At 32.8% G+C, this 10,631-nt stretch overlaps 2 protein-coding genes across 2 annotated transcripts; both read right to left on the bottom strand.

Moving 5' to 3' along the window:
- Positions 1-560: 560 nt before the first annotated feature.
- LOC114191842 (putative receptor-like protein kinase At4g00960) lies at positions 561-3,798 on the bottom strand. Its single transcript, XM_028081265.1, has 7 exons — positions 2,907-3,798; positions 2,694-2,816; positions 2,154-2,287; positions 1,856-2,066; positions 1,543-1,780; positions 1,234-1,384; positions 561-1,126 (listed from the first exon to the last, which is right to left on the bottom strand). Exons 1-7 carry the CDS (start codon positions 3,694-3,696, stop codon positions 779-781), a joined length of 1,995 nt encoding a protein of 664 aa, XP_027937066.1. The 5' UTR covers positions 3,697-3,798; the 3' UTR covers positions 561-778.
- A 2,454-nt stretch (positions 3,799-6,252) lies between these two features.
- On the bottom strand, positions 6,253-9,375 carry LOC114191426 (putative receptor-like protein kinase At4g00960). Its single transcript, XM_028080597.1, has 7 exons — positions 8,565-9,375; positions 8,156-8,275; positions 7,858-7,994; positions 7,550-7,760; positions 7,199-7,436; positions 6,851-7,001; positions 6,253-6,730 (listed from the first exon to the last, which is right to left on the bottom strand). The coding sequence occupies exons 1-7, from the start codon at positions 9,373-9,375 to the stop codon at positions 6,380-6,382; spliced, it is 2,019 nt and encodes a 672-aa protein (XP_027936398.1). The 3' UTR covers positions 6,253-6,379.
- Positions 9,376-10,631: the final 1,256 nt, after the last annotated feature.

The following is a 10,631-nucleotide window of genomic DNA, read 5'->3' as shown; positions in this document are numbered from 1 at the left end:
ATAATTATTATTATAATAGTTATTATTATTTTTGTTAATTTTATAATTATTATTAGTTTTAATATTATTATTATTTTTAATTATGCACATGGTTTAATATTAATAATAATAACAATTAATATTATTATTTAATTAATTTTTATATGTTTTAATTTCATAATTAATATTAGTAACTTTACATTATTACTGTTATTATCATTAAAATTATTATTGATAATAATAAAATTTATATTGTTATGATTACTATTATTAATAATAAAATTTATATTATTATTAGTTATTAAAGGTGTGAATGTTAGGAAAGAAATTATAAGCTTGTTTAGTATTTTTGAATTGAATTATGAAATTCAAATCTCAGTGAAAATTTTATTATATATTGTTGTACACGATATGTTTTATAAAATAAAAAAAAAATATTTTTGTTTTCTGAAATGAAATTTGTTATTTAATTGACTTATAAATTTAAAAAATCTTCAAACACATTCTACTTTATTAGTTGGGCGATTAGTTATATTATACCTGGCAATATGGTAAATAGCAATAGTAATAAAGATTCGTCATTGCAGAAAGAGCAGCCCCAAACTAATGGAATAGTAGAATACACTTCGAGAGCAGCCGAAGGTTAGCACAGGTTTCAGTTTCAGATTATACAAAGAGAAAATGTGGTTTCTTCAAACAAGACCTTGCATGAAAAAATTACTTACATGAGCTCCAATACTGTATTTATGTTCAAGTGTAAGCATTAATGGTGAATGAATATAAATCCCATGACCAAGATCTAGCGAGGGTACAGCTCAGTAATTGAATTCTCATTTTCTGACTCTTGAGCAGATTTGTTGGTTGATTCGTTTGTTGTAGCCCTCGAACTATGCCCCCATGACATGGTGGCCGGAAGGCTTCTAGTTGTACTGTGGGCATAAAATGCAGGTTCAGAAGGGATGGGAAGACTCAGAGAATAGCTACTCAGCATCAGCATAACGGTTGCCATGCTTGGTCTGTCACTTAAATTGTCTTGAACACAGAGCAAACCAATATGAATGCATCTCATCATTTCATTTCGTGAATTGTTGTTCAATGATGGATCTACAATGTTTACAGCTGTTCCCTCTCTCCAGCTTCTCCATGTCTGCAAAAAAATGTTATTAAGTGACTGCTTCCACCAATGTTTTGGCCATGTGAGCTTCTTATACATATTTCAGAATGACAAAGAACTCAGGAGAAAATAGCACTTACGAAGCTCAATAGATCCTCCACATTGTCCCCATGACGAAAGCCACTGTTTTTTTGGCCACTTACGATCTCAAGAAGCAGTACACCAAAACTAAAGATATCTGACTTCACCGAAAATTGTCCTTGCATTATATACTCCGGTGCCATGTATCCACTACATGCCAAAATGAATAGGTTCAATTGGTCAATCTCTCCATAACGTAATTTGTGATACAGCTTCGGTTGCTAATGCCAGTAATGATATTCATAACAAAGTCATACTCTGAAGAATTCAGTAACAGTACATGATTATGATTAGGTGACAGCACTTACTAGGTTCCCACAACTCTATTTGTATTCGCATGAGTTTGATCCAGTAAAACCAGTCTTGCCATGCCAAAATCTGCTATCTTAGGATTCATCTCTTCGTCTAAGAGAATATTGCTTGCTTTGAGATCACGATGTATAATACGCAGAAGAGAATCTTCGTGAAGGTAGAGAAGCCCTCGGGCAATACCTCTTATGATTTTGTATCGCATTGCCCAATCCAACAGTGCTTTCTTGGCTGGATCTGCATACAACCAAGAGTTTTAGTGGCAATATATATGTGTATTATTATTATTATTATTATATCCTTAGAACTTACCAAATATGAAATAATCAAGGCTTTTGTTAGGAACAAATTCATAGACGAGTAGCCTTTCTCTTCCTTCCAAGCAGAAACCAAGTAGCCTGACTAAATTTCTGTGCTGAAGTTTGGCCACTAAAAGCACTTCATTCTTAAATTCTGCGTCTCCTTGGCTGGATCCACTTGACAACCTTTTCACTGCAATCATCTGTTCATTGGGGAGCCTAGCCTGAAAATACAAATCTCTGTGCGGTTAATACTTTAGCATGTTTGGATTAAAACACGATGTTTGTCTGAACTCGACAGAGTTATTTACCATGTAAACAGCTCCAAATCCACCTTCTCCAAGTTTATTAGAATTAGAGAAGTCTTCTGTAGCAACTCGTATTATGTCGAAGTCGAATTGCAATGACTGAGTAATTTCAATGTCATCATCTTGGTCAACTTGACCTGGGAAACAAATTTAAACTAGTGAGTTTTTCAAATATGTCACAACTCAAGCACAATAGTGAGTCAGAACAGGAAATCGGGTGGGACAAAATTTCTGAAACTGAACGCAAAGCGTGTATATATATATATATATATATATATATATATATATATATATATATATATATATATATATATATATATATATATATATATATATATATATATATATATATATATATATATATATATATAAGCCCCTCTTTTTACATTCTTAGCAGCAACTTTACTCATGATTTCAATAATTAAAAAAATATATACTTTGTTTAATAGATTTATGTACTTCAATAACCATTACCATTTATAAGGAATATTACTCTACATTATGAATGGTCATATATATGCACTATAGATACTATGAACTTGCCTGTTAGACTGTTTCTTGCCTTCCTACTCCTTAAATATCTGCAGAGACAAAGGAGGAAAACGACAGCAACAACAACAGTAGGAACAACAACGGCAACGACAATTGTTATTGTGTTGCTGCTTCCTGCAAAAACAAGAATTTTATGCTGGGTGAGCGAGGCATTTCTAGCCTCAAGGATGATAAAATATCAAAAAGTCTAACAATGACAAGTACCTGCGGAGGAAGGAGGAGACGGAGATGGTGGTGTTACATCAGGGTCTAGTTCAGGAGTTTGATCGTAGAACATTGCGCTTTCGAATCTAATATTACAGCTTGGTCTAAGAACTCTAGCACCCATCCTGCCCTGACAACACGATGGGATTTCTGAGATACACCCATCCAAGCATCTATTGCAGTCTGTCTCGGACAAATCAGGGGTGCACTGCACAAGACCGTATACGGTTTGAAAATTTGAAGCAGCTGCACTACCGGTAGAATACTTACGACGAGAGTCACCAGATGCAGCCACCACTGTGAGATTCCTCATTAAGTTGGAGAGTGCTTGGTTGAACTTATCAGCTTCCGTTACATTGTTACTGTTCCTCAAGTAGAACGAAGGAGAAGATTCCACGACACCGAATATTGTGCTGTGAGAATAACGCAACAAACATTTGCTAGTGTTCAACCATAGAAGAGCCTCTTTCTGGTTTGGACAAAGCTGTGTGATTGTGACTGCAGAATCGTTGAGGCACCGGCGGCACTCGTCTTGCTTAACATCTCCTCTGCACAGCCCAATGGCGTTTACTTTGTCATTGTTTTGACCATATGAGAAGTTGTAGAAACCATAATTAATTTGTGTGTGGGAAGAGAGCGTGGATAGAAGGGTGTTGAGATTGTTGTGATAGGTGCTATTGATTGTGTAGTTCCCTTCGTTGTTATTACAGTACTCGGTGTTGTACTGGGCTCTAGCTCGAGAAATTAGACAAGAGAGAAACAAAGCAAGCACGCAATAACTGGTGGCCATAGGTATGATAACTGATAATGTCTATTGACTAAAGTTGCTTCTGTCACGTTATAAACAAAAGTTGCATCTATCATTTCCAGGATCATGCCCCTTCGTCTACTTGTGATTTAATGTTACATATTTTATAACCAGTCGTCTGACCCTTCGTCTACTTGTGATTTAATGTTACATATTTTATAACCAGTTGTCTGATTTTGATAATATTTTAATATAATAAACTAACTTTACATTCGCTTCGCCTATAGTAATTTATTTAAGTTTCATTTACTCAGCATTCTTTATATGATTATGAAATGAGCATACAAAGATGTATACTTTTACACTGTAAAGAGTTTAGAATATACTAAGAGCAAAGAAATAGGTGATTTTTTTTTGGGTCTAAAATAAGGCTTTATGTTCAGACCTATCTCCATCACCGATAAAATTGTGAAGGTGTCCCCTTTTATAGAGTAAAATAATAATAAAATAAAGGTGCAACGTGTTGAAATTTCAATGGTCAAAATTAGGAAAGCTATGGAAGAATTAGCCGACGCTTACGGATGATTGGCAGAAAAGCCACGGTGACGGGGTAAAAGTTTTGAGACGAAAGAGGAAGAAAGAATAGACCGACGAGGAAGAGGGGAAGCACCTGATTTGTATTTGTAATAAAATAATGAAATAATGTGATGACTGAGTCATTAGCATTATCGTTTGGATCACAACTAAAATAACTGAAAAAGAAATTAATAGAAATTAAAATTATTTAGATGTTTTTTTTCATAGAAAAATAATTAATTAATTCTGTTTTCGAAAAAATTGAACGTAATAAAAATTAATATCTTCGTAAATGAGGCTAGAAAAGAACACAATAAAACGTATTTTATTGTCCGGAAACTACGAGAGAAGCGTCCTTTTCCGCATGTGATGAGACAGTGAAAACTAGATAAACAGTATTACGTAATTTCATTAAATGCGGAATCAATCTATTTAAAATGTAAACAATTTTATTGTAAAGTAATTAATAAAATAAAAACTTGTCATCTAAAATGTTAAACTTCTACCGTCGGACGGAATCATGATAATAAAGAATTTACAAAAAAAAATGAAACTTTAAAAGGAGAGAAATAATTTAACTTTGTACAAAAAATTATAAAATAATAAATTAAATATTCAATATATTCCCTACACATATATTAGTAAAATATCTATGATATAATAATTATATTAGTAATATAATTATACTTATGTATTTGAATATGTGAAAAAATAATAATTAATTATTTATTGTTTTTTATATAAATAATTATTATCAATATTTTATTAATATTTAGATTTTTCTCATAACTATTATTAATGTAAAGGAGTAGCCGAACATGTATTAAGAAAATCAATTTATCAATTTTTAATCAATTTTTATTTTTTAATAAATCTATATTCGAATTACTTTTTCCTCATTTTAATTACTTTTCTAAGAGAAACGTTAGGAAGTATTTGTCCTCTTGATTAATTGTAAGCAGAATTTTACGACTTTTGTTTGTCAATTTCATAAGATATTAATTTATGTGAAGTTCCTTGCTTATTCATAAAATTGTTTTAGCAGAGTATCAAAATACCATACTAAACGGTGAGTGATATATAAAAATCCAGTTGTCAAAATGGGCTGTAATTTGTTAGTCAATTCGATTTATTATGGATTTGTATTAGGCCGAGTTAAAATATTTTAATACAGATTAATTTTTTATCCAATCTACTTAGAACCCAACTCATCCTATTGAATTCGTGGTAAGACAGATTGACAAATAAAGGATCATACAAGATTTTTTTTAAATTAAGTTTTGCATTTAGATCGCATTAGATTATTTTTTTTTTGGGTCAACACATAGATTATTTATATTTTTGTGATTTTGGTTTGTATTTAGATTTAAATTTTAATTAGAATTATAATTTAGTTTTGACTGAAAAAAAAATAATATTTTTTTAATTAAGTGAACTCATGAACCCATCTTTTTAACCCACACTTATGATGAATCAGATCGGATTTGAATTTTTTTAGTTCTCTAATAAATGAGTTGGGTTAGGTTAACCCACTAAATACTAAACGATTAATCTATGATACGTTCAATGGAATCGGACATGATTATCGATTTTGAGATGAATTCTGTACAAAAGGAAATATACACTTCTTTCCTCTCTTATTGTGCTAGTTTCATAGGTAATATTTTTTTTGTTTATTTGTGTATTTAAAAAGTTTCAGACATTGACTTGCCATATTTAAATCACATCATTATCTCACCACCACATATAACTATGTCCATAAATATCATAATATCGAACATCAAATGATTGAAAAGGTACAAAATTGAAAAGAACCAACCTATCAATTTGATCTCTCAAAAAAATTCTACCCATAAATAACTTAACAAAGAGAAAACTATGAGAGACTAATAAAGGGATTTTTTTGGACATTTGGGACACCATTTCGTAAATATTTCAATAATTAATAGCAATAAAATCGCATATTAGTTAAAGATAGGAGTGAAATAGAATACAAGAAAATTATTAATAAGCAAATATGATGGGCATATCTTTCAATCTTGGGTTAGGCAAAGGATGTACTTAAACAAGATTTTGTGTTCTACAAGGCTTTGTATTTTGCTTTGAGACAAGAAACAAGGATGATGAATGAATCCACTCTGATGAACATCTAGCGAGGGTATAGCTCAGTAATTGAAGCTTCATTTTCTGATTCTTGAGCTGATTTAAGTGTCGCTTCACTTGATCCCGTTTCCCTTGAATTATACTCCCATGACTGCATCGCTGGAAAGCTTCTAGTTCTACTGTTCATATAAAATGCAGGTTCCGCAGGAATAGAGAGACTCAGAGAATAGCTGTTAAGCATCAGCATAATGGTAGCCATGGTCGGTCTGTCAATTAAATGTTCTTGAACACAGAGTAAGCCAATATGAATGCATCTCAGCATTTCATTCCGTGAATTGCTGTTGAGTGATGGATCTACAATATTTATGGCCTTCCCCTCCTTCCAGTTTCTCCAAGCCTGCAAAATTTGTTATCAGATCATCGATTCACTTCTACATTAACGTTTTGGAGCATGTAATCTTGTAATCCATAATTTAGGTGGCAAAGAAGAAGCAACAGTGACAAAAGAAAGACTTACGAAGCTTAGTAGATCCTCCATATTCTCCCCATTATTAATTCCACTGTTTTTCTGGCCGCTTACAATCTCAAGAATCAGTACACCAAAACTGAAGACGTCTGATTTCACCGAAAACTGTCCATGCATTGCATACTCTGGTGCCATATATCCACTACAGACCAATATGGAAAGGTCTATTAATTTCGTTTTGTTTCAGTTTCTAATGCCATTGGCAGCTTTAATTCTGAATAACTGTTAAAAGCTTTTAGCTATCAGTAGATTCTGACAACTGCCTAAGCCTCAAACTCTTTGAATAGTTACTAATTCATGATTTGGTTAAAATTAATGATAACATATTCTAATACTTACTAGGTTCCAACAATTCGACTTGTGTTTACTTGAGTTTGATCCAATAAAACCAGTCTTGCCATGCCGAAATCTGCTATCTTAGGATTCATCTCTTCATCTAAGAGAATGTTGCTTGCTTTGAGATCTCGATGGATAATTCGTAGTTGAGAATCTTCGTGAAGGTAGAGAAGACCTCGAGCAATACCTCTAATGATTTGGTAACGCTTTTCCCAATCCAACTGTGCTTTCTTGGCTGGATCTGCATGTGTATAGCCGCCGAACAGTATTAGCTCTATTGATATATAGGTTTGTATTGAGCAAGAAGTGTTAAAAAGAACAGGAGTGTAATTTTGAAGTGATATATAAAGGTACCAAATATGAAATAATCAAGGCTTTTATTGGGAACAAATTCATAGACAAGTAGTCTTTCTCTTCCTTCCAAGCAGAAACCAAGTAGCCTAACTAAATTCCGGTGCTGAAGCTTCACCACTAAAACCACTTCATTCTTAAATTCGGTATCTCCTTGCCCAGAATCTCTTGACAACCTTTTCACTGCAATCATCTGTCCATTGGACAGCCTACCCTGAAAATATATCTCTGTCAGGTATAGTAAATTATTTGCTAACTTCTGTTATAGCATGTTTTGATGATGCCAGTCTGAATTCAACAGAGTTACTTACCCGGTAAACAGCTCCAAATCCACCTTGTCCAAGTTTATTGGAATCAGAGAAGTCTTCTGTGGCTACTCGTATTGTGTCAAAGTTGAATTGCAATGACTCGGCAATTTTAATTTCATCCTCATCATCGTCTTCTTTAACTTCACGTGGGAAACGGATTTAAACTAGTTAGTTTTTCGAATACGTTCGAAGAAAAATACTGCTGTCAGTGCATTCGGGGTGTTTGTCTGTTTATCGTAGCAATATAGGAGTTCGTAAATTGAAAATAAAAATGTCACAATAAATTGATAATTGGACTTGCCTGCAAGATCTTTCCTTGCCTTCCTCCTCCTTAGATATAGGAAGAGACAAATGAGCAAAATAACAACAACAACGGTAGCCACAACTACGGCAATGACAATTATTGTTGTGTTGCTACTTTCTGCAGAAACAAAAATCCTCTACCCGGTGAGACATTTCAGTGATTTTAAGGATTGTAAAATACAAATAAAGGCTAATTACTAGTTACAGAGGAAGTGGGCAGTGTATACTACATAAGCACCTGTCACAGCCGGCAATAATTTAAACTCCATCGGATGAATAAGGAAAACAAAACTCCAGAAAGAAGAAAACGTGTTAAAAGTGGATTATGAAGTGAGGTTTGGGTTCTTGTCCGTTTGGGTGAACTGCAATAATTAGGCTATAGGAAAATTGAGAAGAAAAAAAGGTACCTTGAGAGGAAGTGGTATTGGTGGACGGAGGAGGTGCCTCCGTATCCGGGTCTAACGTTGTTGCAGTTCCGTAGAAACTGTAAACTTCAAATCTAATATTACAACTTGGTCTAAGAACTCTACCACCTTCCTTGCCATTGCAGCAGTTTGGGATGTCTGAGATAGCCCCCTCTAAGCATTGATCACATTGTTGCCGAGACAAATCAGGGGTGCACTGCGCAAGACCGTATATGGTTTGAAAATTTATAGCAGTTGAATTTTCCGCCGTAGCATACTTACGGCGAGAGTCACCTGATGCAGCTATGTCTCTTACGTTCTTCATTAAGTTATCGAGCACTTCGCTGAACTGATCCGCTTCTGTTACATTTTGTACGTTCCACGCGTAATAAGAGGGAGAAGTTTCCATTTGGTTGAATATTGTGTCGTTAGAGTAGCGCAACATGCATTGCTCGGACCACAGAATTGCCTTTTTCTGGTTTGGACAAGCCTGTGTTATATCGACGCTGGAATTGTTGAGGCAGCTGCGGCACTCCTCGGACTCAACATCTCCTCTGCACAGTCCTATGGCGTTTACTATGTCACTGTTTTGGCCATATGAAAAGTTGTAGAAACCGTAGTTAATTTGTGTGTCGGAAGACAGAGTGGATAAAAGAGTGTTGAGGTTGGTGCTGTAGGTGCTGTTGGCTGTGTAGTTGCCGTGGCCGTCGTCACATACGTAGTAGTAGTCCTGGGCGCTGCCAAGAGATATCAATTTTAGAAATGGAAAACAAAGAAATAAAATAAACATGGAGGAGGTTGCTGCCATTCTCATCTCTGTAATCAGAATAACAAACAGAATATTGAAGCTTTGGGTGTATGATCATTAATGGCCTTAGATGCTGCTATCACTTTATAGCCTAACTTCCCTTAAGTCATAATCATAAATCATACTATTCATTTGTAATTTTTGTTTCATACTGTGGTGCTTTTTAGTTTCTATGTTATTGAATTAATGTTTATATCTATAATTGAAAGAAAAATCGCTGGTTCCATCAAATAATGTATTTTAAATTCAATTTAAGTTATTTGGTATTTGGGATTCAAAATTTCGAACTTTGAAAGAAGGTGTCTTCCAGAGAAAAGACTAACAAACAAATACACGGTTTTCAATAGGAAAACCGAGACTTTTCTTTTGTTTAGAAATTACAAATTGTTCTTACATCATATAAATATAAATATAAATTAGAAAAATAATTTTTTTAACAATTAAATTTTGAATTTTTTTTATGAAGTGATATTTTTATAGTTATTTTTCATTTTTATTTTTTAATATTTAAAATTCACTTAAAAGATATCACTTCAGATTATTAAAAAATGTCAACTCAGGTTATAAAATAAAATTGTCAAAAATTTAATTGTCGAAATATCTTTATCGATAAATCAATATTGAAATAAACTCAACAGTTAAAAAGACAATTTCTATTATTTTTTTACTAGTAATTGGCTACTGTGACAAAATGTCACTAAAAAATAAAAATGTTTAAATATTCCTATATATGTTTCCATCAACTAACTAAAACAAACACAAAATACTAATCTTATTTTTAGTCAAAGAAAAAAATAATTCAAAGGAGTAGCCCAACACAGATTGATCGAGAAAATCAATTCTAATCCGTTTCTATTTTTGAATAAATCCATATCTAAATTACTTTTCCACATGTTGTCTCAATTATTTTTCTAATAGTGATAAGTTAAGAAATGTATGTCCTCTCCTCTTGCTTTGCACGCAACATTTCACGACTTTAGTTTCTGAATTTCATAAAAGTAAACGGTAAGTAGTATAATGAAAAAAAAAAAACGCTTTATAGTTCTGATTTTATAATGAATTTATTTTTATTTATTTGTGTGCTTAAAAATTTTCAGACATTAATCTATCATGTTTAAAGAATATTATTTTTTTTTCAGCGTATTTAAATAATATTATTATCTCACCAAAAAGTAAAACGTTTTACAGACATAACACGATATCGATCGTCAAATTATTATAAATTACAAACTTGAGAAGTACCAAACTATTAATTTTATGTC

The sequence above is a fragment of the Vigna unguiculata genome, chromosome 7 (genome assembly GCF_004118075.2).
Source record: "Vigna unguiculata cultivar IT97K-499-35 chromosome 7, ASM411807v1, whole genome shotgun sequence".
Lineage (NCBI taxonomy): Eukaryota > Viridiplantae > Streptophyta > Magnoliopsida > Fabales > Fabaceae > Vigna > Vigna unguiculata.
Note: the sequence above shows the minus strand (reverse complement) of the source record. Positions and strands in the feature narration are given on the sequence as shown.